The 27091-nt window shown below is 43.8% G+C and overlaps 1 protein-coding gene across 1 annotated transcript in view; it reads right to left on the bottom strand.

Annotated features, from left to right (window-relative positions):
• Positions 1–26711, bottom strand: part of RNF128 (ring finger protein 128) — an 81578-nt gene extending 54867 nt beyond the window's left edge. Inside the window, exon 1 of the mRNA XM_075259059.1 lies at positions 26261–26711. Within this exon, the coding sequence (XP_075115160.1) occupies positions 26261–26702 (442 nt within the window). The 5' untranslated portion in view covers positions 26703–26711. The remainder of the gene's footprint in view (positions 1–26260) is intronic.
• Positions 26712–27091: the final 380 nt, after the last annotated feature.

The following is a 27091-nucleotide window of genomic DNA, read 5'->3' as shown; positions in this document are numbered from 1 at the left end:
GCAGACAATAGTCTGCTGTCAGTCCACTATGAACAAATGTTAATAGCATCAACATTCCTGATCATTGGCGGATGATAATATTAAGGTCCGGTTCCCATTTGCATTCAGCAAATCCATTCGAAATGAGTATCTGAAATCTTCAAAAATTGATTTCGAACAGTCGGGATTTAAACCCATTGATTTCAATGGGTTTTAAAAATAATTCATATGTAACAGTTTGTGCCATTTCCGTCTTGTTGTGCGGAGAAAAAAGTAGAATTTGCAGGACTTTGTCTCCATACTAAAAATAAGGATTCCAGACGGACAACCAATCCGATTTTTTTTAACATCATCAATCACCATGAAAGCCATCCAAAGTGTAATGTGTATGGCCGGCCTTAGGTAACCCTGGCAATGTTGCATGCTTAGACGATGATGGAGGATTCGGGATTGCGTCACCTTCATTGCTTACACTGTGCAGATCCGCTCCCTCCCTACCCAGTAGTCATTGGATTTGGCTGCAGGTTATTTCTGTCTCCACCAGCATATACAGCCCTGTAGATGAGAACGTATGATAAAGGTTCTTCCATGCTTGTCCTTCCCAAATGAATAATCCATGATTTCCTTAGGGCTCAGTTGGACAGTTTTAATACAGTAAGCCTGGCCTAGTAACAGCAGGTCTCGATGTGATACAATGGATATAGACTAGATGAATATGGGAAGACCTTATCATAATTGTAAATCTAGCATCAGTTATTTATTATAATAAGGCAGAAATTATTATAATAAGCAGTCCAGCAGTATACTGATAGCAGTGCCAAGAGTATTATATAATAAAAGGCAAATAGACTACCACACAAGGGCATGTGCCAGCCCTGCCCAGGACACTGTGTTATCTGTGCCCAGCACAAGTGCCAATGTCAGGGCTAGTTCACATGGATGTATTATTGGTGCATGTGCTGTCCATATCTACAGTGGACTACACAGACAGGGGGTACAGTCACATCCAAGCTCAGCCTTAGGGGGCGTATAAGACGTTTCTTCCTAATATGAGGAGACCAGAGCTATAAATGATACATTATTTCTGTGGGGCCTAGTATAGATCTTTCTTGTAAATATGCCCCATAGCCCCAAAAGGGTCACAAGGACTGCAAAAAAATGGCCGCATGTGCTATTTCAGTTCCTATACACACATTTCTGGCTTTATAAGATTATATGTCTGCTTGTGGCTACGGTACTGTGAATTAGTCCCTTTTGTTGCAGATACATCAACCTTGGAAAGCCCTTCATACGGTGGTTTGCGAATGGCAGATCGCGACAAAAGTGGGAGGAGCTTTACAAGGGTCATTGTGGGTGGTCATTTCAAATCGGTTTCACGGCTAAAGCCCTACATATCGCTGCTGTTACCACAGCGCTTTTTATAGAAAGTCCACAGAGGAGGTTGTGGTAGAACAGAATGGACTGCACATTGATAATATTTGGGGGCCTCATGTGCCTCCATGGACCCATTAATATCCTTCAGCAAGTCTGGGCTGCAAAATGGACAAGTATAGGACCTGTTCTGAGTTTTGTCCCATACATGGGTCTGTGTATATGGGACCATTGCAGTATGATGGGTCAGTGTGCTAGTCATAAAAAACATGGCTGACACACTGACAACACACACACTTGTGTACATGAAGCCTTTTATCCTTCGGACTCACAGTAATCTAACATTGCAGTTAAAGCCGGGTGGAAGTATATATTGAATGGGGAAGGGGTCCGACAGTCAGATAAAGAAGTACATTGCCTGAGTAAGGGTCCCTAAATATAGGAGAAACTACTGATAAACCTTCGAGTCGGTGTGTGTGCTTTCTTCTTCCAACATTGCAAGCACCAGAGTATGCAGGGACCCACCGGCCCCATCCATGGGTAGGCCGCTTTTGTGAACCATTATGACAGTCTTATACTATACTAGCTTTTACCCGCGACTTCATCTGCGGTGATTTGAGAATTGGGCGGACACAGACGTGTGAAACTGTAAAAGTGCTTTAAAAAGTTTGGTGGGATAGCAAATGTGATGTGTTATATTGTGTATGTAGTAATACAGACAATGTGATGTGTTATATTGTGTATGTAGTAATACAGACAATGTGATGTGTTATATTGTGTATGTAGTAATACAGACCATGTGATGTGTTATATTGTGTATGTAGTAATACAGAGAATGTGATGTTATATTGTGTATGTAGTAATACAGACAATGTGATCTGTTATATTGTGTATGTAGTAATACAGACAATGTGATGTGTTATATTGTGTATGTAGTAATACAGACAATGTGATGTGTTATATTGTGTATGTAGTAATACAGACAATGTGATGTGTTATATTGTGTATGTAGTAATACAGACAATGTGATGTGTTATATTGTGTATGTAGTGATACAGACAATGTGATCTGTTATATTGTGTATGTAGTGATACAGCAGTGGCGTAACTAGGAATGGCGGGGCCCCGTGGCGAACTTTTGACATGGGGCCCCCCCGACACCGAAGATCTCGACCGAGTCCCTCCTACGCATCCCTGCGCGCTCTATTATGTTCCATAGTGGCCCCTGCACACAGTATTATGTCCCATAGTGGCCCCTGCACACAGTATTATACCCAATAGTGGCCCCTGCACACAGTATTATGTCCCATAGTGGCCCCTACAGGACTAAATACGGTACTATTCCGTTATCGGGCCAGCAGCAGCGCAGTTCAGCAGCAGCTTTCGGGACAGCAGTTCAGCAGCGGGAATTACAATGACATCCGAGGACTGCTGGCCCGATGCTTGTGCCCAGTAACCAGTACATCGATGACCCCCCTCCCCCATCCTTCTCCTCCTGCCAGTGCTGCCCCCCAGCTCTCCTTACATCTTCCCCGTACCCTCTCCCCGCCACACGACTAGGCCTCACCTCAGCGCTAGTACCGAGACCGAAAGGAAAGACACCGGGGCTCAATCCAGGCCCTGACAAGAAACACGCCGACTATAGGAACGGTGAGCTACAGCGAGCCGGAGGGACAAACTTTCTGCAGCGTCCGGCGGCTATCTAGTAGCATTCATTGCTCAAGATTTACGGTGAGGCCTATTACAGGGAGAGGGTACGGGGCAGATGTAAGAAGAGCTGGGGGGCAGCACTGGAAGGAAGAGGAGGATGAGGGCATCGATCGATGTACTGCCTACTACACACAAGCACGGCCTCTATCATCGGGCCAGCATCGGCTTAGTCATGTGGCGGGGAGAGGGTACGGGGTAGATGTAAGGAGAGCTGGGGGGCAGCACTGGAAGGAGGAGGAGATGGAGGGGGGGTCATTGATGTACTGGCTACTGGGCACAAGCATCGGGCCAGCAGTCCTCGGATGTCATTGTAATTCCCGCTGCTGAACTGAACTGCTGTCCCGAAAGCTGGTGCTGAAATGCGCTGCTGCTGGCCCGATAACGGAATAGTACCCTAAATACTGTCACGTCACCCGCTGACCGCTATACCAGGACAAATTGTGGATAAAAAATCTGGTCATGTGCATTACAATTTAGTAACTCCATGTGCCTCATATTAATAGCAATTAACCCCATCATCTCCCTCACATTAACCCCTGTGTGCCTCACCATAAGAGTTACTGATATGTGAGAGACATGAGGTAATAATAAAGTATCTTCATTACTATTACCTCCATATGTCTCACATATCAGTAACTCTTATAGTGAGGCACACAGGGGTTAATGTGAGGGAGATGATGGGGTTAATTGCTATTAATATGAGGCACATGGAGTTAGTAAAACACAAGTAATCCCCCCATATGCCTGACATTAATAAGTAACCCCAGTACGTACCTGTGTAGCTTTAGTTTCACTTTCCTTCTTCCTTTCTTCCTCCAGTGCAGGACGGCAGGAGCTCGGCAGGGATAAGCCCCGCCTCCTCCTCTCATTGGTGGGCAGAGGACAGCAGAGAAAGGGAGGGGGGGGAGAGAGGGGGGGAGAGAGGGGGAGCATCCTGAAGCGCTGACAGGAGCCAGAGCTGCAGCTCCTGTGTCTCAAACGTTGCTGCAGCTTCGGGGCCCCCTGTTGGTGGAAAGTATTCCACCAACAGGGGGCCCCGATCATTATACTCGGGGGATCCGAAAAGACCTCAGAGAATAATGATAGCAGCGGTAGCAGCTGTCACCGGGCCCCTGATGTCCCGGGCCCTGTGGCAGCTGCTACCGCTGCTATGGTGGTAGTTACGCCACTGTGATACAGACAATGTGATCTGTTATATAGTGGAAAGCTATATGTAAATGTGAGTGAGTAGAGTGAGGGCTACTCCTGAGGTGACAGTAAGGAGTGTGCAGGCAGGTTGAGGCAGGAAATGCCAGGCAGTGTGTGTGAGTCTATAGCTGGGGCTAGGAGTCCTGCTTTTGTGAGTCTCCTGCTAGGAAGCCATGTTGTTTAGTGGCACCAAAAGTAGCCTGTGACTCAATCCTAAGGGAAAACTATGTTTGTGGAAAATTGCTCGCAAATCCGTCCAGGCGTTTTAGCGTGATTGAGGAACAAACATCCAAACTCACAAACATGCAAACATCCAAACAGACAAACTATTATAGTAGGATGACAGTATATGGCAGCTTGTAATCTCACCTCTTAGGTGAAGAGGTGAAGAAAATGTACTAGGATTGTATAACATAATGGAAATGTACAAAGGGCATCGCCAACTATACAATGATGTGACCTCTGTGATAGCAGAAGATGCATGGAGTCAGTACACAAGACTGTGGCTTTCATGTCTATGATCTCTGAAACATCAGATAAAGCAAGGCAGTGACTGTTCCTGGTGTTATCAAAGCATGAGCGTACATAATTAAAGTTATAAAACCACACACTACTATTTATAGGGACACCCAACTGGTAATGTCTGTAAGGATTGTTTCTATAAGGCTTTGCTGTACACAATGTTCAGGAGTCAAGACAAGATATTTTGATGTATCGCCACCCATGGCTGGGACTGAACAGCATTGTGGCCTTGCGGTTTTGGACAGGACAATATCTACATGTCTATATCTATCTATATCTACGAATCTTCTTGTTCTCCCCATGTGTGGGTGTCACCCATGTGTATTCTTGTAACCCTACTTACTCCAAAAACTTACTTATACAGACACGTCAACTCAAAGACAAAAATATATTTATCTAAGCATACAATGTACTGGATATTTCTATATATGTCATACACATACAGGGAAAGAAAAATACTATTGATCCCCGGTATGAGAAAAACACACGTTGAAGCTAACATAGCTTGTGGCTCAGCAAATAGGGTGACAGCCCTGCATTCTCCATTTCTTAGGTTCAATCCCTGTCTTTAATATGATAAAACTCCCCCATACAGTTGGCTGGGAAAAATGATCATTTACATAAAGCCTTTTTGTCACAGACTAATATCCATAATATACCGACTGTGTAACCTCAACTATCAAATACATCTAACTATAGCTTTTATTGTTCAATCCTTTAAAAACATCAATTTTGGAGTATTGCTATGTCTAATCCTATAGTGTACCAAGCACTAGCTGTTTGTTCAGCGTGCCGGTTTAAATAAAAAAAAAAAAATCACAGATGAGGTCCTCGGAGTGACGGTCAATAATTGTAAGGCTGACGACCCCTATACTAAAGTCACATAACAGAGAAGTGTTCCGAGATTTTTCTAATCGAAGCAATGACAGTACATGTGCAGCCCCATAATTAGTGGTAAATGTATGTGTCCAAGAGCACCATATGAAAGCACCCTTATGGTGGAAACACACCTTTATACAGAATAATGCCCCATAGCGCCCCCTGCACGCGGTATTAAGTCTCAGCAGCTCCTGCACACTGTATGATGTCTCTTAGTGGCACACTGAGGTCATGGCGCATTAACGTAAGCGTTATCATAACCCTTATGACTAGAGATGAGCGAACAGTAAAATGTTCAAGGTTCGATATTCGTTTCAAGTAGCCCCTCAATATCCGACTACTCGAATCGAATATCGAACCCTATTATAGTCTATGGGGGGAAAATGCACGTTTCAGGGGTAGGCAACGTTCGATCAAATTATACTTACGAAGTCCACGAGTGAGGGTCGGGCTGGATCCTCCGAGAAGTCTTCTCCTTGCAGCGTCCCTGCGGCGTCTTCCAGCTCTGAATTCACTCTGCCAGGCATCGGGCCTGGGCAGAGCCGACTGCGCATGTCCGCACTACAAGCGGACATGCGCAGTCGGCTCTGCCCAGGCCCGATGCCTGGCAAATTGAATTCAGAGCCGGAAGACGCCGCGGGGAAGCTGCACGGAGAAAACTTCTAAAGGTAGGAGAAGAACCAGCGTTGATTGGCTGACTGTATAGCATTCGGCCAATCAATGCTGGTTCTGCATCGAACTTTTACATTCGAATAGCGAGTGGTACTCGATCGAGTACGAGTATTTCGACTACCGTAGTATTCGATCAAATACCTACTCGATCGAGTACTACTCGCTTATCTCTACTTATGACCGCTGATGCCCAATCACAGGCCCCTGGCAACCGCTGACCTGTCTCGGCAGGCATGGACAGGGTACCTGAATGTTAGTGTGAACCTAGTGTCAGAGCGATAACTTTTTAGTTTTTCAATTGATTGGAAATATTTTTTGTGGAAGGGACTGAACTTTTTGTTGTGCATTCAACTTTTTGATGACTTTTTATTTCATTTTTGGGAGAGATTAACATTTTTATTTGTCTTATGGTTCTGATTGTTCAGGTTAAAGAGGACCTTTCACCCCCCTCCACAAACTCCAGGTCTCTGACTGGGTCAAATAGACTTCTGTAGTGCAGGAAGACACGACCAGTCGTCTGGCTGCCATGGCTGCCCCTAGGCACCCCACAATTACGTTATAGGGCAGAGGGAACTAAAGCAATAACAGCCACAGGGTTAAACTGCCAGGGATCTGAGTTATTTATTCCCGGCAGTTGCAGCAGCAACATGACTATGTCAGTGAGACGTCTGACGGTGACTGCGCGGGTTACACTGGCAGTGCCCACACGATCGCTATGTCAAATAGCCATGAAGATGCAATAGATTTATCATCCAGCATCAGCCACTGCAGTAAATGTACAACATTCTCCAAAAGCGGATCCATAGATGTACTGTAGTGTATAATAGGAGCTATAGACATCTGTATACAGTGAGCTCCTCCTAGTGGTGGATAAAGACGAATAATCGTGTAATGTATCATGGCTGTGTGACAAGCCGTTGATCTGGAGCTACAAAAGAGAACTGTAAGGGTAAATTCACAAATACAGCTTCCATATTTAAAGCGTACCTCCAGTTAGAAACCACTTGTCATAAATGAATAGTAAAGGTAAGTACAAGAAACTTTGTAATATATCCTATTAAGGAGATCTGTTTTCTTCTCCACTTATAAGGCTCCTCCTTATCGCCTTATCACATAGAGATTAGAGATAAGCGAGTAGTGAAATATTCGAGATTCAATATTCGTTTCGAGTAGAGCCTCAATATTCGACTACTCGATCGAATATCAAATCCCATTACAGTCTATGGGAAAAAATGCTCGTTTCAGGGGAAACCACTATTCGACTAAAGGAGAGTCACCAAGTCCACGAGTAGCAGGAGGAGAGTGTTTAGGAGGAGCGCTGTGCAGTTAAAGAGCACGGATCCCATAGACTATAACGGGGTCCATGTGTTTGCAGCGCACTGCCCACACGAATGATTTTGTTCGGGCAGTGCGAAGCAAGCACACGGACCCCGTTATAGTCTTTAACTGCACAGCGCTTGCAGTTGCGCTGATATTCCGTTTGGGGGGTCCTCCTGCAGACTCCTTCCAGACAGGAGGCAAGCGCTAATGTGAACTTACTCGTCCTGCAGAACCAGCATTCATTGGCCGAATGCTATACAGTGTATAGCATTCAGCAAATCAACACTGGTTCTGCAGCAGGCTCTTCTTTGCTAGTCGGGAGAGCTGGCAGCTTGCCGATATGCGGGAGCTGACTTTTTCTCATAGGAATGCATTGACCAGCATTGATTGGCCGAATGCTATACAGTGTACAGCATTTTGCCAATCAACGCTGGTTCTGCAGGAGGCTCGTCTGTGAGGAGGCGGAGTCTAAGATTGGACCACAATGGAGACTGCTGGCCGGCCGAACAGGGAATCCGGAATGAGCGTTTACTTCAGTGACAAGATGTCACAGAGAACATCATCCGTAATGAAACTTTCACTTAGGTGAGTCGATTATATTTGAATAGCAGACTAATATCATGGGGCAAAATTTTTTACTGTGTATCGAAGACGGACGTAGGCGGGGCCCACCGATTATCAAAACCATATATACTTGTTGGCTGTGATTCTGTTTGGCTGAAATGGCCAAAATCGTAAATTTCAGCCAGTGAGAATCTGATGATCAGTTTTTGGGGTGTCAGAGCTCCCATCCGTTCTTTGCTTTAATCGTTTATTTAGTAAATAACAAAGCCAAGTACTGAAAGTATGTAGAGCCTGGAAATGCCTAATAATAACCTAGATCACCATGACCTACAGATCCCCTATATGTGGCAATACGAGAACCTTGTCTCACATTTCACCATGTTAGGTGTGGCAGCTCACAGCCTGATTCTGGCCTAAGGCTTCTCCTGTATCACTGCTGTGCTTGTCCTGGGAAAGGCATTGTGACCAGAGCAGTGTCCTCACACGGAGCTGGCATCTCACGTCATATACTGCTGCTTCCTTGGGTCGTATTTCTAGGACTGTCCACAGCCGGGTGCATAGACTTCGCTGCATTATAGTCAGTTATGACACAGTGAGCTCCCAAATAGCTTCTGTACTAAACTGACAGCTTTATGTCGGCCTCATAACTAACTATAATGCAATGAGTTTTATGTATAAGGCTGTGGTTAGTGCAAACTGTGGTCACGAATGGATCATATTTCCAACAGAGCCGAAGCAACGAAGCCAGTGGCTCAACCATGAGAGTGACTGTTCTTCATACAGCAATTGCTGGGTTAAATCCCAAAACTCCTTTGGCCTGCGTTCTGGTTTGCGTTTGAGGAGTCCGCCTGGGGACCCCCAAACAGACCCTATATGCATAAAAAAGTGGTTAAGGAAACCCGTGGACCCCATAGACTATAACGGGATCTGTGTGGTTTCTGCACGAAAGATGCAGAAAGAAAAGTGCTGCTTTCAGGGCTTTTCTCTCCCCATGTTTCATACGGAAACTGATTGGAAAGCACACTAACTCCACTGACTGCTCAGGAATGGTGTGGGCTAGAGAAAAAATTCCATCTATGCCGGAACGGTGAAAGGTCCTCTTCAAGTAAGGCCTGGTTCACATCTGCATTCAGTATTCCATTCGGGGAGTCCGCAAACAGAATACCAAACGCATTAAAAAGTGGTGAGCAATGAGAAAACCACACAGTTTCTGAACAGAAACCACATGGACCCCATTATGGTCTATGGGGTCCGTATGGTTGCTTAGCTAATCACCTTTTAATGCGTTTAGTATTCCGTTTGGGGGGGTCCCCAAGCGGACTCTCCGAACGGAATAACGAACGCAGATGTGAACCGAGCCTAAGCGTTTTGCAACAAATAGTCATGAGTGAGCAGTAATACTGGTTTATGACCACTAGGTGGCACTGTTGTCTCATGACTTCCTCGCTCTGTGTTTATCTGTATGTATATATTGTATATGGGCTAGTGAGAAAATGAGTGGGAAGATTGCTTTAAAAAGAAACATTGATTTGTAGTATATTTTTAATTTAATCCCTGTCACATATGCAGCCCTTTACATAAATTGCTTTCTTCTGCAATGTATATTAATTATCATGAAGTTGGCAACAGGAAGGCTCATTTCTGGCGCTTTATGCAGATGGAGAGAGTCTTTGCTACATGCAGTGACCCCATCCTGACAGCGAGGACTCGGTAACCGGAGAGAACTATACAAAATAACAAGTTCATTACAAATTGAAACTTTTGATGGATCTAGTAATGAAAGCCCAGGGTTGTATGAGGCATTGGATTACCTCGAAGAAATATAAGACCCGGCATATCAAATCAGCATTGCTGTAAATATAGGAGGATAACTAATACCAGGCACCTGAAGGATCGGCCTTATAGGATTGGACTTGTAAGACATCAGGCGAAAAATGGAAATGAGGTTTTGTTGATTTGTGGTTTTCAATAAAGCTGCTGGGATTGCAATGATGTGGTCAGTAATGGAAGATCCTGGGATTTCCTTTGCAGTCAGCGAGCAGCTGCTGGAAACCTGGAACCAAATTCATCCAAATATGTTCTGCCCAACTAGCCAGAAGTGCTAAACTGTATATATGGGAGGGAAGTAAACTAATATATTGGGAAATTGCAGAAATCGGAGTACCTGGAGGAAATCGCCCAAAGAGTACACAGACCAAAAGTGTGGCAGTGTAAGTTAAGATGTTTGTATAGGATTTCCTTCATTTGCATGAAAAGTCCTCCATTATGGTTTGGAGAAAGGCAGTGAGTCCCTTTTTATCATTAGGACCGGCTGCAGGTACAATCCCCACTGCAATTGTAGGGATAATGTCCATCCTTATGGAGAGACCACCTATTAGGTGTGTGGAGACTTGTACAGCCATAGTTGCTCCACTGCAAAGGATTATGGGAGGAATATGCAAATATGTCTCCTAAGATGTAAATAGGGAGACAGTGCCTCTAGTATGCTGCCCTCTATAGGAAGCACCCTGAACACCATGCCAGACTTTCCCAGAAGCCTTTACTACGCTGCGCTGACGAAGTCCAACCAGACCGAAACGGCCATCCGTAGCTGAGAAACTGTCTTGGTATAAAACCCACATTATGCAGTAAAGACTTCTGGGAAAGTCGGGCATGATATTCAGGGTGCTTCCTGTAGAGGGTGGCATAACAGAGGCACTGTCTCCCTGTTTACATCGTGGGAGACAGATTAGCATATTCCTCCCATACTGCAATTGTAGTATAATGACCACCTTATGCCACACATACAATAATGCCCTCCTCTCCTGTATTGTCCCCCTTATGCCCACTTTATGGTTTTCTCCTTATACCCCTACGCACAGAATACTGGCCTCCTTGTCGCCCCCACACAATATAGTGCCCCCTATAATATATAATGTCCCCTTATGGGCACCTTATTTACACACATTGTATAATGGTTCCTTTTTGCCTCGTTCCCTTGCATTCTTATTTTGGGGACCCCAGGGAGATCTTAGCTCCCCGATCTTCCTATGGTCTGCCCCTTCCCATAACCCTGTCAGTGCTGGACTGGAACAGAGAAAGGGTGGGGAGTCTGGAAAGCTAAGAGTGGCGATTAATAACGAAATCCATAATCACCGCTCACTGCTCAAACCATTACCAGTGCAATAGGAATATCCCTTTAATAATTGAAACCACAATCCTGCAGCTTCTACAAGAGGGAGCCTAGTGGCAACCTATACACTGCAATACATTGAACTCAATAATAAAACTGTCTGCTCTAAGCTAATGAGCTCCCTGTAGTGGTGGCTGCAGGAAGCCTGAATTTCATCTCTTAACTCTAGTGCCTGTGCATTGGACTCAGAGCCCTTTATCAGTCACAAAGAGCTCCTACTCATATAAAATATATTAGGAAGTTAATCAACACAGAATGAATAAATGAATTAATGAATGAATATTTGCAGCCAGTTCAATAGCTGGCTTAGGAATAACATTGGCTCCAATAAATGAAAGCACCAAAGGTTCTGTATATGATTATATGTCATGAAGACAATCCCCTTTTTAAGGGATACCTTTAAATCCTTTTATTTCCGGATGCTACATTCCCTTTAATGCTGCCAGCAAATGTTGTGCAATGTAATTTTTTGCAAGCATCACTATGGTAATTGTGAATCGCTGTGTCTGATCACACCGCTCAGTCTGACTGATTTGTGTGAAATTTATTTTCAATCGTTTGCTCATCTCCGGTCATTGATAATCCCATTTTGTGAATATTCTGAGACATTCTGACACTGAACCATGAGTTGGATTTATGTTTCATTCCTTTAATTATTGCTTTTCATGTGTGCACACAATGTGTGTATTGCGTTACACCCCTCCGGTCAGCCCTGTATTATGTAGATGGAAATCCTATAGTGCAATAATAGAAATAGACACAGTCCTTTCAGCAAACTTTGCATCAATGAATAGTCCAGGCCTCTTACTGCTTTTATGAGGCTACTCCCTGTCTGCCATACCTCTGCCTTATAAGTATACACTTTGAAAATCAGTACTGTATTTATCTATTTGTCTACAGAAGTCTATGGAGGGGAGAAGTGTGAGAAGAAAGCGCAGGTGATGCAGCTGAATAGTAGTGTAACGTCTCTGCCTGTTTAGGTCACTGCGCCACCCTCCGCTCGCAGGCTGCGGCACAGAAGACAAGTTCAGATTTCATTGCTCTATTACCTCTCCTCTGTAATTGAATTTCCACCACACCCATCTCCTTCATCTTGTTTTCCTCTGTTCATTTAATGGTTAATTCTGGCCTTGCCTATGTGATTGTCAGCCAGTCTACCAATCAAGCCTAGGGTGGTCCATGGCTTCCTATATACAGGCCATCAGCCAACACAGGTTTGCTGGCTATTCTGACTCTGTCCTGTGACTTTGTCCTTGCTAAGCTCCTCCTGCTTTCTGCTACAATTGTATTACTGATCTCTGACCCTTGGCTTCCCCTGTGACTATTCTCTTGGATTACGTTTTTGCACTGCATTGCTTGACTGTTACCGAACCCTTGGCTAGCTGACCTCCCTTTTCTTGTTGTTTGTTTTGTCTGCGTTCTGTTTTGTCACATATATATATATATATATATATATATATATATATATAGGAAGTGCTTGTCAACCAGTTATCCTCTGCTGCCTAGGACAGTGAGACAAGCAGGTAGGGGCAGCGGTGGGTTCAGCTTAGGGATCACTATCTTGTTGTGCCCCTTACCCCAGGGTTCACCAGCAGCTACTGGGGAATTGCTCCTATTGCAATTCCCTTACAAGAAGCTTTTTATAATAACACAACCCTTTCCTCACGTTAGTATATTCCAGTACTCCTTTACATATGTCCTGCACGATCCTGAGGCTGTTTCTGAGAAAAAGAGACAGTTATAGAGCAGATTCTCCTATACTTACTGTCTGTAGTGTCTGGCAACTAGTCTCCACTACTAGCTCAGAGAAAGCTACAGTCTCCAGATACAGCATGCAGGGAGAACCTGATAAAAACTATATAATATTAGTCATATAATGGACGGAAATAGTACACACATAGCAGCTTATCCTTAGACACTTAAAGCAACTGGTATGTTTTAACCCCTTCTCGACATCCACAGTAATAGTACAGCAGATGCCTGGCATTTAAATATGGCAGCTGTGAAGGTTTTAAACCTGGCGCTAATGCCAGCAAAGAGAGACCGAGGCCATTTTCCTGGTGGCGCCTGGGTGCGGCCATTTTGGGGAGGGTCACTGGTCCCCTGGAATGAGATGTGGGCCGCCCATCTGTTTCCAGCATTATGTTCTGTCATTTTGGCTGCACATTGAACAACATCAAAACAAAACATAGAAAGTCGAGCAAACACATTTTTTTCTCCAATTCCACCCCATTCTGAATATTCTCCATCTTCCCAGTACATCATACGGGATACTAAATAGAACCACTATGAAGATCAATTTCCCTGCAAACATTAAGCCCTCTCATATGGTTCTGTAAACAGAAAGATAAAAAAATGTACGGCGTTTGGAAAGTGGGGAGTCAAAAAGAAAACTGAAAACATTCCTTCAGTGGGAAGGGGTTAAAATTATTGACAAATAGAAGAAGTTTTTGTATTTGATATTTTTGATTAAAGGGCTGGTGTTTTGTACATTACACATAATCTTCCTATACACCGCGCACAACCTGTCATTGCCTTAGGAAGCTGCTGTGGCAGAGGTGAGTCACACTTAGCGCACTTTCTTATTTATAGACTATATTTTCGCATACTGTAAATGTGTCGGATTGTGAATTCCTTCTTCAATATCTTCAGTCAGTATCCTATCTAGGCTAAACTTCTTAGGATTGAACCGTATTTGACATTTGAACTTTTTTTTTATTATAAAAATTTTATAGTTCGTCACTAGAGATGAGTGAACAGTAAAATGTTCGAGGTTTGATATTCGTTTCGAGTAGCCCCTCAATATTCGACTACTCAAATCGAATATCGAACCCTATTATAGTCTATGGGGGGAAAATGCTCGTTTCAGGGGTAGGCAACGTTCAATCAAATTATACTTACCAAGTCCATGAGTGAGGGTCGGGCTGGATCCTCCGAGAAGTCTTCTCCGTGCAGCGTCCCCGCGGCATCTTCCGACTCTTCATTCACTCTGCACTACAAGCAGACATGCGCAGTCGGCTCTGCCCAGGCCCGATGCCTGGCAGAGTGAATGAAGAGCCGGAAGACGCCGCGGGGAAGCTGCACGGAGAAGACTTCTAAAGGTAGGAGAAGAACCAGCGTTGATTGGCCGACTGTATAGCATTCGGCCAATCAATGCTGGTTCTGCATCGAACTTTTCCATTCGAACAGCGAGTGCTACTCGATCGAGTACGAGTATTTCGAATACCATAGTATTCGATCGAATACCTACTCGATGGAGTACTACTTGCTCATCTCTATTCGTCCCCCATAAAACACTATTATACTCTGGGGTCTCTTCAGACCTCAGATTATAATAATCAGAAGCCTAGGGGAGGTATGGAAACATAATAGACTCCTACTCACCTTGAGGTCCTCTTTGGTGTTCTTCTGGCCTCTTCCGTCCTCCTGGGTGACATCACAGGTTGCCAGAGGACCACTGAGGCCTGTGATTGAGCCACATTGGTCACTTGGTGTGTGATAACATCATGACTCTTCTTGTATCATGACATCGGTGTGTCCCATGTGACCGCTGAGGCTCAATCACAAGCCTCAGTGATTCTTTGAGGACCCTGAGGAACCACTGGATGTGTTGAGGGAGCTCAGGAGAGGTGAGGGAAGGTGAGTATAAGTTTTTATTAATTTTTTTGCACCACCTCTTGGTGTACACTTACATATACTGTACTATACTAATAATAAAACTCCAAGTTTGTTCTGAACAAATTTAGTCCAAAATTAATGAATTTGGGGTCACCATTGAGTCCTGTGATTGGGCCTCAGTGTTCTCATGACTCCATAATGCTTATGTGACTTCTGAGGCCTGTGATTGGGTCACAGGTGATTTTGGGCACATGACATCATCAGGAGAGAGCCGGACACCACAAGGAGGCCCGAAACAGGTGAGTTTAAATATTTGGAGTTTTTTTCACCTTTCCTGGGCTCTGACTCCTTATACTATTGGGGTCATAATAACTTACTGCAGTGTCACGGTGGCCGAGATGAATCCACAATTGTTTGGTTTTGTTAAAAAACAGACAGTTTATGATATTTGGGTTGAACCAGCTCGAAATTAATCGGTTCGCCCATCTCTAATCATAAGTGGACAAATGTAGCGGCGAGTGTAGGTAGTGCAGCACAGCCCTATAGACTTAGGCCTATAGCGCCTACACTCACTGCTATGGTTTGTGTAAAGCCTGTAAAGAATACCAGGAGCTACGCTGCGTCAGTACAGCTGGAACCCCACATGTCTAATATTGATGGCCTGTCCTAAGGTAGAAACTGGATCAAGTGTTCTTACTAGAAAACCAGTACAAGCAGCACGGTGGTCTTGCAGGGCTGGAGTCCTGGGTTCGAATCCAACTAAGGACAACATCTGCAGGGAGTTTGTATGTTCTCCCCGTGTTTATATGGGTTTCCTCCCACACTGCAAAGACATACTGATAGGGAGGAAAAACACTAAACAATAGTGAACTTCTATAATACACATAACTAATGGGATTACTTTAGTACTTCTATACTAGATTATTTTCCGTACGCCTTGTCCGGGACGTTGTAGCAGTCTCGATACAATCTCCTGTACTGACTGTACCTTCTGTTTTACTACTGCAATAAACTCGCTACAGCTGTAAAGTGTCAGCCAGATTTACAGACACAAGAGCTTTCATATTGGGATCACCACCCAGCTTAATATTGAACATTTGGCAAAATGTGTCATATGAAATGTTCCAAATACGTGAAACAAAAATCACTTTAAACCCTATTGTATTAAAAGTAAGTTGCATAATCCTTTAACATCCACCAAAGCAGCCGGCCCCAGGCTGATAGGGATTAACTATCAATGATGGCTTTATAAAGATGACTATATTTATAGCAAAGTAATTACTGATGGAGAAAAATACAGCGGGCCGCGGGGGAGGGGGAGATGGTTGAGAACATTTCTGAATGTTTTACATCTGATGAAACACTAAACTATTTCTAATGGAATCTCAACTTTTTATTGTAAGAAATCTCACTTGTTTGGAATAAAGGAAATATTCCAAAATGGGAATACGACCTGCTCCATATTTTGCAGCTGTGATTGTCGGCCCGGGCACAGGACCATGTAATTCACGGTCATGTGCAGAGGCCCAGAGAAATAAATGTTCAGTGTGCTATGCAGGAAAAACTCGAATATCACACTGTCCTAGCACTTGGTCGTGTGTAAGGGGCTTAAAGCGGAGCTCCCACGTTGCGGAAAAGCTGCTTTTTTGTTGCGGATTTTGCTGAATTTGTTTGAGTACATTGCAATACAGTACTGGTGTAAAGGTTATCAAAATGCAAATTAAGAGAACAAGCTCTATGCAACATTGAGTGAGTAAGGCCTCGTTGCGTTGGTAATTAATTCGGGGGAGTCCACATGAGGCCCCCGCCAAATGGCCACTTGAACGCATTGACAAGCGGCGTGCAGTGAAAGCACATGTACCCCATAGACTATAATGGGATCTGTGTGCTCCCTGCGCAGTGTCCGCATGGAACATGTGAACAGAATAGTACTTTGTGATCTACTTTCATATCCGCATGATTCATGCGGAAATCACACAGACCCCATTATAGTCTATGGGGTCCGTGTGCTTTCACTGCACACCGCTTGCCAATGCGTTCAGTAGTCCGTAGTCCCCATGCAGACTCCCCGATTACCAAAAGTAGGTGTGAACCAGGCATAAGGAATAATGGGAGATTTCAGCTCTGAAACTGTAGAATTGTTATGGATTTATAATATAGGCTGTAACTCAGTAAGAGTACAAGATATGAGATGCAATATATTTATGTTATATTATATGTAATTATACTATATGTGCATTGTACTCATTTGCTTTAAAGAGGTCCTTTCACCACCTCCAACAAGTCCAGCTCTTTACATTTACAAAGCCTTTGATTCTCTGATTTTTTTTTTCTCCAGTCCCCACCATTACTGAGCAATCAGTGCTGTTGGTTTTGATGCCTGATATGCTACTTAGGCTCTGTACTGTCAGGAGGGCGGGGTCAGGCAGGAGCAGACAAGGGGTGGGATTCTGATCTCTGCCACTGCCTGCCACTGATTGGAGCTCCTAATCACACCCCCTGCCTGACACCACCCTTCTGACATTACATAGCACATTTAAATAGCACATCAGGCACCAAACTACCTGCACTTGTAGCTCAGAAATGGCGGAAACTACAGAGAAAATTCCAACTGTGCTGGAATCAGTGGAGCTGCGCCTATTAACAGATGCTAAGAACTAGAATTGGAGTAGGTGGTGAAAGGTCCTTTATAATCGATCGAGCACAAAGGTTAGTAATGATGTTTGATACATTAAACAGTGATGGCTGTTATCTGCTTAACCACATATTGACAGCAGATGTCTCATATCTGTAATTTAAAAAAAAAATGACATCCATCAGGACAGATAATTGCCTCCCGAGAATTGAGATCTGTTTGTGTAAAACCTGTACATTCCTCTGCTGCTGGGAAAGCGATGCAGGCACTCATACCAACATGTACAGAGGTTCTTGCTATATGAAGATATTCTATTTATGAGATTTTTATCTGGTCACAAGGGTGCAAGGATGAAAAGAATTCATTGTGACATGTACTGCGGCTGACGCTCCAGTGAGGCAAAGAAACGTTGTGCATTAGTGAATACAAGCCATGTTGTGTTTTATTCCATATCCCCAAGACAGAAGGTCACCCCGTAGCGTTCAAAGCTTTCAGCATACTTTCTCCAGACGCTTCTCTTATGTATGTAGCGGAGAAATGCATTTGTTACGTTGTTGGGTTTTTTTTTCATGGGGACTAAAAGTTTAAAACTATTGGAAAAGTTAGGCAATCTTTTTATAGATATATTTATAAGGTTTAGGCTGCAGGGCAGAAGAGTGGCAAGAGAGAAGGTCTTGAAGATGGCAGCTTCTTGAGGTTCAGACATGTTGCTGTTCACATGGTGGAACGTGAAGAGGAATTTGAGGTGGCCTTGCATTCGGCTTCACTGTCCAGCACTGTGCATCAGCTTTCTGCCAGGGAACTACTTGCTTATTAGCCTAATGGGACGTATCCGAAGTAGTCTCACGCCGCAGGTTAAGCAACTAAGTAGCGACCACAACCTCTGCAACCCCTCTAGATCTTCCCCTGAATGAACCTCCTTCATATACAACAGTATTCTTACTTCAGGCTAGGTTCACAACTGCATCATAGTCTTCATTTTAGACTCCATAGCAGAGTCTGATGAAAATTGGTGGAGAAAAAAGTTCTGCACGGAGAACTTTTTCTCCTCCGCTTTAGGTTTCAAAATGAAAGACACCTGATGGACCCTATTATAGTCAATGGAGTCCCCATGGCTCCTTGTGTAACTGCTGTTTTAGAGGTCCCCTATCCATTGTTTGGATCCCCCATGGCCCCGAATAACAGAGAGCAAGTGCTAATGTGAACCTAGTGTTAGTGGCTCCCCTTGGGCCAAGACATCTATATTTTTGGATCCACTCTATCCAGATGGCTTCTGTTACAGCCTCCCGATTTCTGGATGTATTGTCAGGCTCGGCACAATGCACAAGAACCTTGCTGTTGTGGCAAGATCGTGGCTCAGTGATTAGCACTGCAGCCTTGCAGCGCTGGAGTCCTGGGTTTGAATCCCCCGCCAGGAACAACATCTGCAAGGAGCTTGTATGTTCTCCCTGTGTTTGTGTGGATTTCATCCCATTCTACAAAGACATACCGTATTTTTCGGACTATAAGACGCACTTTTTTTCCCCAAAATTTTTGGGGAAAAGAAGGGTGCGTCTTATAGTCTGAAGGTGGCGCCTGGCATCCGCTGTAATAGAGAGGCGGAAGCCGGCAAGTGATAGACGCCATTACAGGTGCCGGGGCCTGAGACATCGCTGCTCTGCCCTGCATGAAGCCAGCAGCGGCAGGGGCTCCTCCGTCCCCCTGCCGCTGGCTTCATGAAGGGCAGAGGATCGTAGCGATGTCTCAGGCCCCGGCGTCTATCCCTCCCCGGCATCCGCCTCTCTAGTACAGCGGATGCCGGGTCAGTATCCGTGGCCCCTTCTCCCCCATACCTGTAAAGTTGCAGGCCGGCTCCTGCGCGGCGATATCGCAGGAGCCGACCTGTCCGGGTGACAGCCGGGAGCCTAATGAGGCTCCCGGGCCTGTCACTGCTATATCAGTATTGCGGCTGGTCTCTATGACCAGCCGTAATACTAATACACAGAATGTCCCATAGACGGCAATACAGTTGTATTGCCGTCTATGGGACTTGCGATCAAGTGACCGCAGGCTCAAGCCCCCGGGGGGGAATAAAATAGTAAAAAAAAAAAAAAGCTTTAAAAATATGAAATAAATAAAAGTTCTAAATCACCTCCTGTTTTTTTTTTCAATACAAGGTGATCTAAGCAATAGATATCCCCCAAAATGGTATAACTAAAAAGTACAGCTGGCCCCGCAAAAAAAACGCTCTATGCGTCCCCGTACAGCTGCAGGGTCACCTGTCAATGTGGCCTTGCAGCTGTTGCAAAACTACAACTCCCATATATTAAATATTTTACCAGTTTTTGCTTCAAAATTTTTTTCCCCTATTTTCCTCCTCTAAAACCTAGGTGCGTCTTATAGTCCGAAAAATACGGTACTTAAATGAAAAAAATAAAAATGTACATTGTGATCTCTATATGGGGCTTACAATCGACATTAAAAAAAAGAAGCTTGCTGCTCAGCCTAACAGGAGTCTCAGTAGCTGTCTCTAACTTGCTTTTCTACAAGGATCCTCTCTATACACACAGGTAAAACATCCACTCTACTTTTTTTTTTGGTTACGTCCTTTCTGCCAGAACAATGCTTTTGCCAGGACTGTATCTCCTGAAACGTCACAGCTCAGCATCCGCCACACATCCATATTCTCACATAGGCCACAGCACTCACTTGTAACTAAACTGCTTCAGCATCGTAACAGTGCCTATTGTTCCTCCCTATTGTCATACACACTATGGAGGAATCAAAAGTCAGCCCTTCATATTATGGCACAGGTATAATAACTGTGCAAGTTATAGCTTATTGTAGCACAGATATACAGTGACTTGCAAAAGTATTCATACCCCTTGAACTTTTTCACATTTTGTCACCTTACAGCCACAAAACTAAATGTATTTTATTGAGCTTCTAAGTGATAACCAACACAAAGTACCAGATAATTGTGAAGTGGAAGGAAAATGAAATATGGTTTTCAAAATTTTAATCAAATAAAAATCTGAAAGTGTGACGTGCAAAAGTATTCAGCCCCCTGTACGCTGATACCCCTAAGTAAAATCCAGTGCACACAATTGCCTTCAGAAGTCACTTAATGAGTTAATAAAGTCCGGCTGTGTGTGATTTAGTCTCAGTATAAATATACCTGTTCTGTGAAGGCCTCAGTCGTTTGTTAGAGAACACTGGTGAACGAACAGCATCATGAAGACCAAGGAACTCACCAAACAGGTCAGAGATAAAGTTGTGGAGAAGTTTAAAGCAATTTAAATTTAAACATATCCCAAGCTTTGAACATCCCAAGGAGCACTGTTTAATGCATCATCCCAAAAATGGACAAAGTATTCTACAACTGCAAACCTACCAAGAAATGGCCGTCTACCTCAGCTCCCCATAGGTTTGTAAGTTAAAACAGGAAAGCAATTTCTCTAACCATCTCAGTTATGACAATCTTCTATCGATAAGTTGCCAATATATACGACCGTGAATGCTGTAACTTTCTATGGTCCGTGACTTATCAAAAACCCTGCCGTGATTTCATTATTGTAGTCGGATTGCCTTCCATTACATGTAGTGTCCCTGGCCACAATAAGGAGATCATGGCTGGGTTTCAGACAATTCCCAGATCATAGAAAGTTCCTGCATCCTTGGCATATCCATTGGCGACTGATCAAGAAAAAAAGACTGTCATTGCTAAGATGGTCAGAGAAAATCTTTACAATGTTGAAACATTTTAGTATCTTATATTTGCAAAAATATTTGACTTCTAATTGTCTACAAATTTAGGTCTGGATATAATCATTGGAAAAACCCTTTAAGTAACTTGATACAGGATATCCTTTACGGAATAATGACAAGAGACCTCCAAGCACCTACGAGACCTCTAAGAGACCTCCAAGCTCACCCTTCTTGCATATGTTCCTGGTTATCACATAGTTGGCGTTTTTTACTCCTGGTGCACAGATTAATCCGACAGACTAGATTTCAGAGGCTTTGACTAAGTACCATCACAGCTTGAAACGCGCAAGTAAGTCATTACTTTTATATGTCTCAAGTCCAATAAAGAAGTTTCATCACAGGAGGAGAGCGTGCTGGATATCACTGAATAAATAATAAGGAGTGATGTTAACATTCCTAGGATTCCTTGGATTCTAGGCCACACGTGCAGAGCTGTAGCTAAAGTTTTTCCTTACCTTGGGGTCTGAAGCGTCGCTGTGAGTTTTGGGTATTGACACTATTATGACTTAGCGCAGGGTGCCGGCCATTTTGTCGTGATGCTGGTTACACAATAGCGAGAGGCAGACTGCTAAAACGACAGTGGTTACACATAGAGCCGGCAGATTCCATTGACTATAAAGGGGTCTGCCATTTATGAGGCCCACATCCTGCACCCCCTATCACGTCTCTACCTGACTCTGCCTAGGTTTCATATACAGATGTATAACCCAGGTTCATGATATAGAATCCGTAATATTTAGCACAACGCATTTCTCTCTCTATTCCACTCACAGACCCTAAAACAACACACGAGACTTTATTGATTTGGTTGCGTGAAGGGGATATGTGAGCCATGCCTGTATCTCTATTCCTTGCTAATATCCAGAATACAAGCCACCTGTATTCATAGGAACAGATGGAGCAAGCACAAAGGTTGTTGCATAAGTCTGCAAAGCTCCATTTTTGCAATGATATTACATTTCATTATACCTTTTGTCATCAACGTACAGTAAATAGACACGACCTCGTGTGAAACAAATCTAGAATATTTATTGAGCGGTAATGTAACATTGCCTGCGGTTCCTATCTAGCGTATCATTGCATTGTTCGTTCATGCAGCACTATGCATAGATTATTTACTATATTAGCATTCATCATGGAGTGATACAAGGAAGTTGAGGTTGAGACAAACTTCATGGACAACCCAGGATTTTTATGGACACCGTACACACCCATTTATATATTCCATACTCAAAATGTGCTAGACGTAACTTGCTTCTTAATATATATATATATATATATATATATATATATATATATATCAACAGGTTCTCCTACTGTATACTGTGCAAATGTGAGATGTTGGAAATTTCCTATAAATAAATTATAATCCATTAAAGTCAGACTCATTTTGTTACTTCTATAGAAATAGGAACATGCGGACCCAAATAAGGGACACCCGAATGCTAGTATGAACCTTGCGTAAATGAGATTCTCTGTGTCCAGTGGGGACTTGACACTACCAAATATCTTAGTAACATAGTAGATAAGGTTGGCTAAAGACACAAGTCCTTCAAGTCCAACCTATATACCCAACAAGTTGATCCAGAGGAAGATTAAAAAAAAACAATAGCTTGACGCCAATGGAAAGGAAAAAAATCTTTCTCAACTCTAAATTTGGCAAATGGACTAAATCCCTGGATCAATATCCAATTCCAAAAATTTCAAGTACCTATAACCTATGATATTAAAGTGTGCAGGCCCCTCTGGAACCCAGTTATTGGTGGGGACCACGTGTGGTGGCAGGGAGCTCCATGGTCTCACCTCTCAATGTAAAGAAGCCCCATCTATGACTATGGTAAAACCTAATCAGACTCAATTTTGTCTCTCTCGTTGTCAATGGTCAAAGTTGGTTTTGTACTCCAAGAAAGGAGCAAATCTTCATAGAAGACTTTTATTACTGAATGTAGTTCTGGTTGTCAGGGACTGGAGCATGCACTTACCACTGGTCACCACATGGAGCAACATTCACTACTCAACGGAAGTCAAGTTCATCATGGACCATCAGAGGATGGAAGACAGATACTGTACAAAACATTCACAATCTATACTGACATGGGTAATAGGGATCAAATTAGTCCACCAAACTACCAAATAATTCTCTACAGGGCTTAGGTTTCTTAACAGATATAGGCCATAGTGATTTAGTAGTAGACAACCCCATCTGGAGAAGATTTGTCACCCATTATTTGCTGCTAGAGTCAATTATTATGGGTTGAAGGACAAAAGAATTATTATTTTATAACTATTTGACCTATGTCACTGATAACAGCAGAATACAAGTCGCCATTTCTCCATAAGTTGATAATGGACTTTAGAATTATTTCCTCTGGTGAGTCCATGGTGTTCCAGGCCAACCATAAACCTGGCTTGGACCGGCCAACAGAGAAGCAAGTGAATCCTCGATGGGCCCCTGACCCAAGAGGCCTAATGAGCCCCTAACCTCCCAACGCCTGCAAGAGTGGTGGGTGCATGACTTAGTACACTCACTGCACTACATACAGATAGGTAGCATACAGCATGTCAGACAGCTGATGTGCCTATGGGTAAAATACTTTACAAACTACCCAGTTTGGTTGGCTGGGATGACATTTAGGCAGGCTGACCAATGTCCTCCCTCCTGGGCCTTGTCTCCTTACGGTCACCGCAGGCCCCCATTACCAATCATCTTATCAGAGTGCTAAGAGGGCCCTAATCTAAGACAAGGTCTAGGTAGCTGGTTAATACTAAAAATAAATGGGTTGCAGGTAATATTTGCATTTATCTGTGGTCCCCAGGCATCCCAGTCTGTCATAGACTATAACACCAACCTTTTTTGGTGCCTATCAAAGTATATTACCCATAGGAGTGTTTATCCCACCTGAACACCCAGGAGAGAGGCACCATAATGTTCACAAATCACCCTGATGGCACCAGGAACGGTAAGAGTTACAAAGACAGAGTTGTCCATTAAAATGACTTTTTTTTTTAGTTTTGACCCAAATGTTTCTTTACTGCGATGTCTACCTTGTACGATCCTCTCTGTATGTCTCAAGCTTTAGCTTTAGAAAATGAACATTTCTCCGACATATAAGTGCCCCTTATCATATTCCGCAGAAGGAAGAGAAGAGATCGAGTCCTTCTCCTCTACAGTATGACCGTCGTATTCTGCAAAGGTTATCATATTAACCTCCATTAATGAGAATGTCATCATCCTGACATTATTCTGAAGACCATGAGCTTTGTTATCTTCTTTAAAAGACTAGAAATATCAGACGGCATCCTGAATATATGAGTAATATCCGAGTGCAGGAAGGTGCGCATATTATATTAGGACATGTATAATGATATAACACAAGGTATAGCTTAGTCATGTGAGGCCTATACAAAAATATCGGTACATTCCCACAGCGGAAATGGAAGAGGATTTTGAAGTGAACTTCCTCCCCAAATTCCTCTTCCATTTCCACCCTGCTGGCTTTCCACCATGGCATTCGCTTGCTGCTTAGTCAGCCTAATCACCAAATCTCTGCCTCTCCTTCAACACATGGGACGCAGATTAAGCGCGGAATCTGGTGCTGATTTAGTGGTGGAATTCTACCACCCGAATTGTGATGGCTTCTATTCAATACAATGAGCAACCATGTTCTCATAACCAGGGGCTTAGCTATATGGTGGCAGAGGTAGCAATTGCTACCAGGCCCTGAAGCCTGGGGGAGTCCAAAGGCTTGTCTAAAATACAAAAGGGGTATCCACACAGAGGAATTTGGTGCTGATTCTGGTGCTGAAAAAAAAAAGCCTTCCATTGACTTCAATGGGTTCCATTTTCCGCGCGGAACCCATTGCAATCAATGGGGAATAAAAGCCTCCAAATGATTTCAATGGGTTCCGTGCGGAAAATGGAACCCATTGAAGTTAATGGGTTCCATGTGAATGCCCCCTAAGAAGGTACCAGTGTTATTGGTAGCACATGATAAGTGGGGCCCCATTAGAGTTTTTGTATTCGGGCCCAGTAGCTACAGGTTGAGCCTCTCTTCATAAAACTAGATATACCTGGCGTTATGAATATGCTTAAAGGGGTTGTCCATAGGACAGGGGATACGTGTCCGGTTGCTGTTGGTCTGACCACTTGATTCCCTATTGATAAAGCAAATGGAGGACCGAAAGTCCACCGAAAGCCTCTTTGTGAATGGAGAGCTTGCGTGACCATTCACTTGTATGAGACTGTGGGCGCTACTGGAGAGTCTATTCGCGGCCACCCCATAGCAGTGAATGGAGAGGCGGTCGCGCATACGCACTTATGCTCCCTTTGCACTGACAGCCCCATTCAATCTCCTGTTCATTGTTTGGGGAACCAGCAGTCAGACCCCCAGTGCTTGAACACTTATCATGACAACCCCTTTAAGTACTCAACTTTAGTCTAATGTGAATCGGCACATTAAGACGTTTCGCCGTATTCTGAAGGTAGCAAATAGTACAAGAAATGAAAAGCCTACTTGTTACATTAGCACTGTAGGGTTAATAAACCTTTACAAACGTCACTTTTATGTCTCGGAAAATGTCACGGCGAGCTTCTTCCTGCACTGGAATTAAGTGTCTTTAATAAGTACTTGTCAGCGAACAATATGCAAGGGAGTTAATTTGCATTTACAAAACCAATTGCGATCCACGGAGCCGTCGAGCAATTCCAGGTCATGGAGCTGCCTCTCACAACTAAAAATATTTGTTTTAGCAAGTTCGCCGAGAACAATAGCGTGACACCCCGCATTATTCAGTGTATCATTAATGCAGACGTATAGGGCCGCTGACAACTCGCAACAGACAGAAAAATAGCATTCTTCAAAGAGTTAATAAGCACTTGCTTACCGTAGTGAACCATTGGAATGGTCTGATTGCCGGTGCTGGGGGGGGCATTGTATATAACCACGGCGTGCGCACCTTTACTGGCGGCCAGGAGGATCTTTTCCGAGAACGTGCAATTCCCTCTTTCGATGAGAGCAATCCATGGTTTCGATGTCACGGAATATTTGGTACTTGGATCACATCCTTGTAGGTTCGGGGATATGGGGATGCCCACCACTCCTTGGGCATTATTTATAGGCGAGTTGAGCCCGAACAAGCCGCACTCACAATACTTGGTTATGGTGGTGTTATACTGGTCGCTGAAGTAGGACAGGTTTACGTAGGCATTGGCTTCCGCTGTGTCCCCTGCTCTGACATTGAGCAGGATACCGATGACCAGGAGCCAGTACGAGCTTGGTGCGGTCTTTCCGATCATTTCTTCATGTGTGTAGTGCGGATATGTCATAGACTTCGTGCTGAGTGATCGGCTTCCGTCCTCCCAGGTAATCTTCTCAGGCAGGCTGGAGTTTCACTTCTGTATAGGTAACTGACACCACTTCAAGCAACATAAACCTGGGAGGCGTCATTCTCCATTTCACCTGCCTTATCAAATAGACCCTTGACCAGCGCAGCCAGCCTGGCCCATTGTAAAGTAAATACGAGCATTTCCCATTTCAGGAGACACAGGTCACTCATTGCCAAGTGCATTTGTCTCTCTCGAGTCCAAAAATACAAATGTATGCAAAACCTTAAGTGCATTTCAGAGATGTTTTACATCTACGTAAATAATATACACAGGGGCGTAGCTCGGAAGAGGAGCTGGTAGCATACTGTATGTCCAAGGTGCAGGGAGCG

Source organism: Leptodactylus fuscus, chromosome 11 (genome assembly GCF_031893055.1).
Source record: "Leptodactylus fuscus isolate aLepFus1 chromosome 11, aLepFus1.hap2, whole genome shotgun sequence".
NCBI lineage: Eukaryota > Metazoa > Chordata > Amphibia > Anura > Leptodactylidae > Leptodactylus > Leptodactylus fuscus.
Note: the sequence above shows the minus strand (reverse complement) of the source record. Positions and strands in the feature narration are given on the sequence as shown.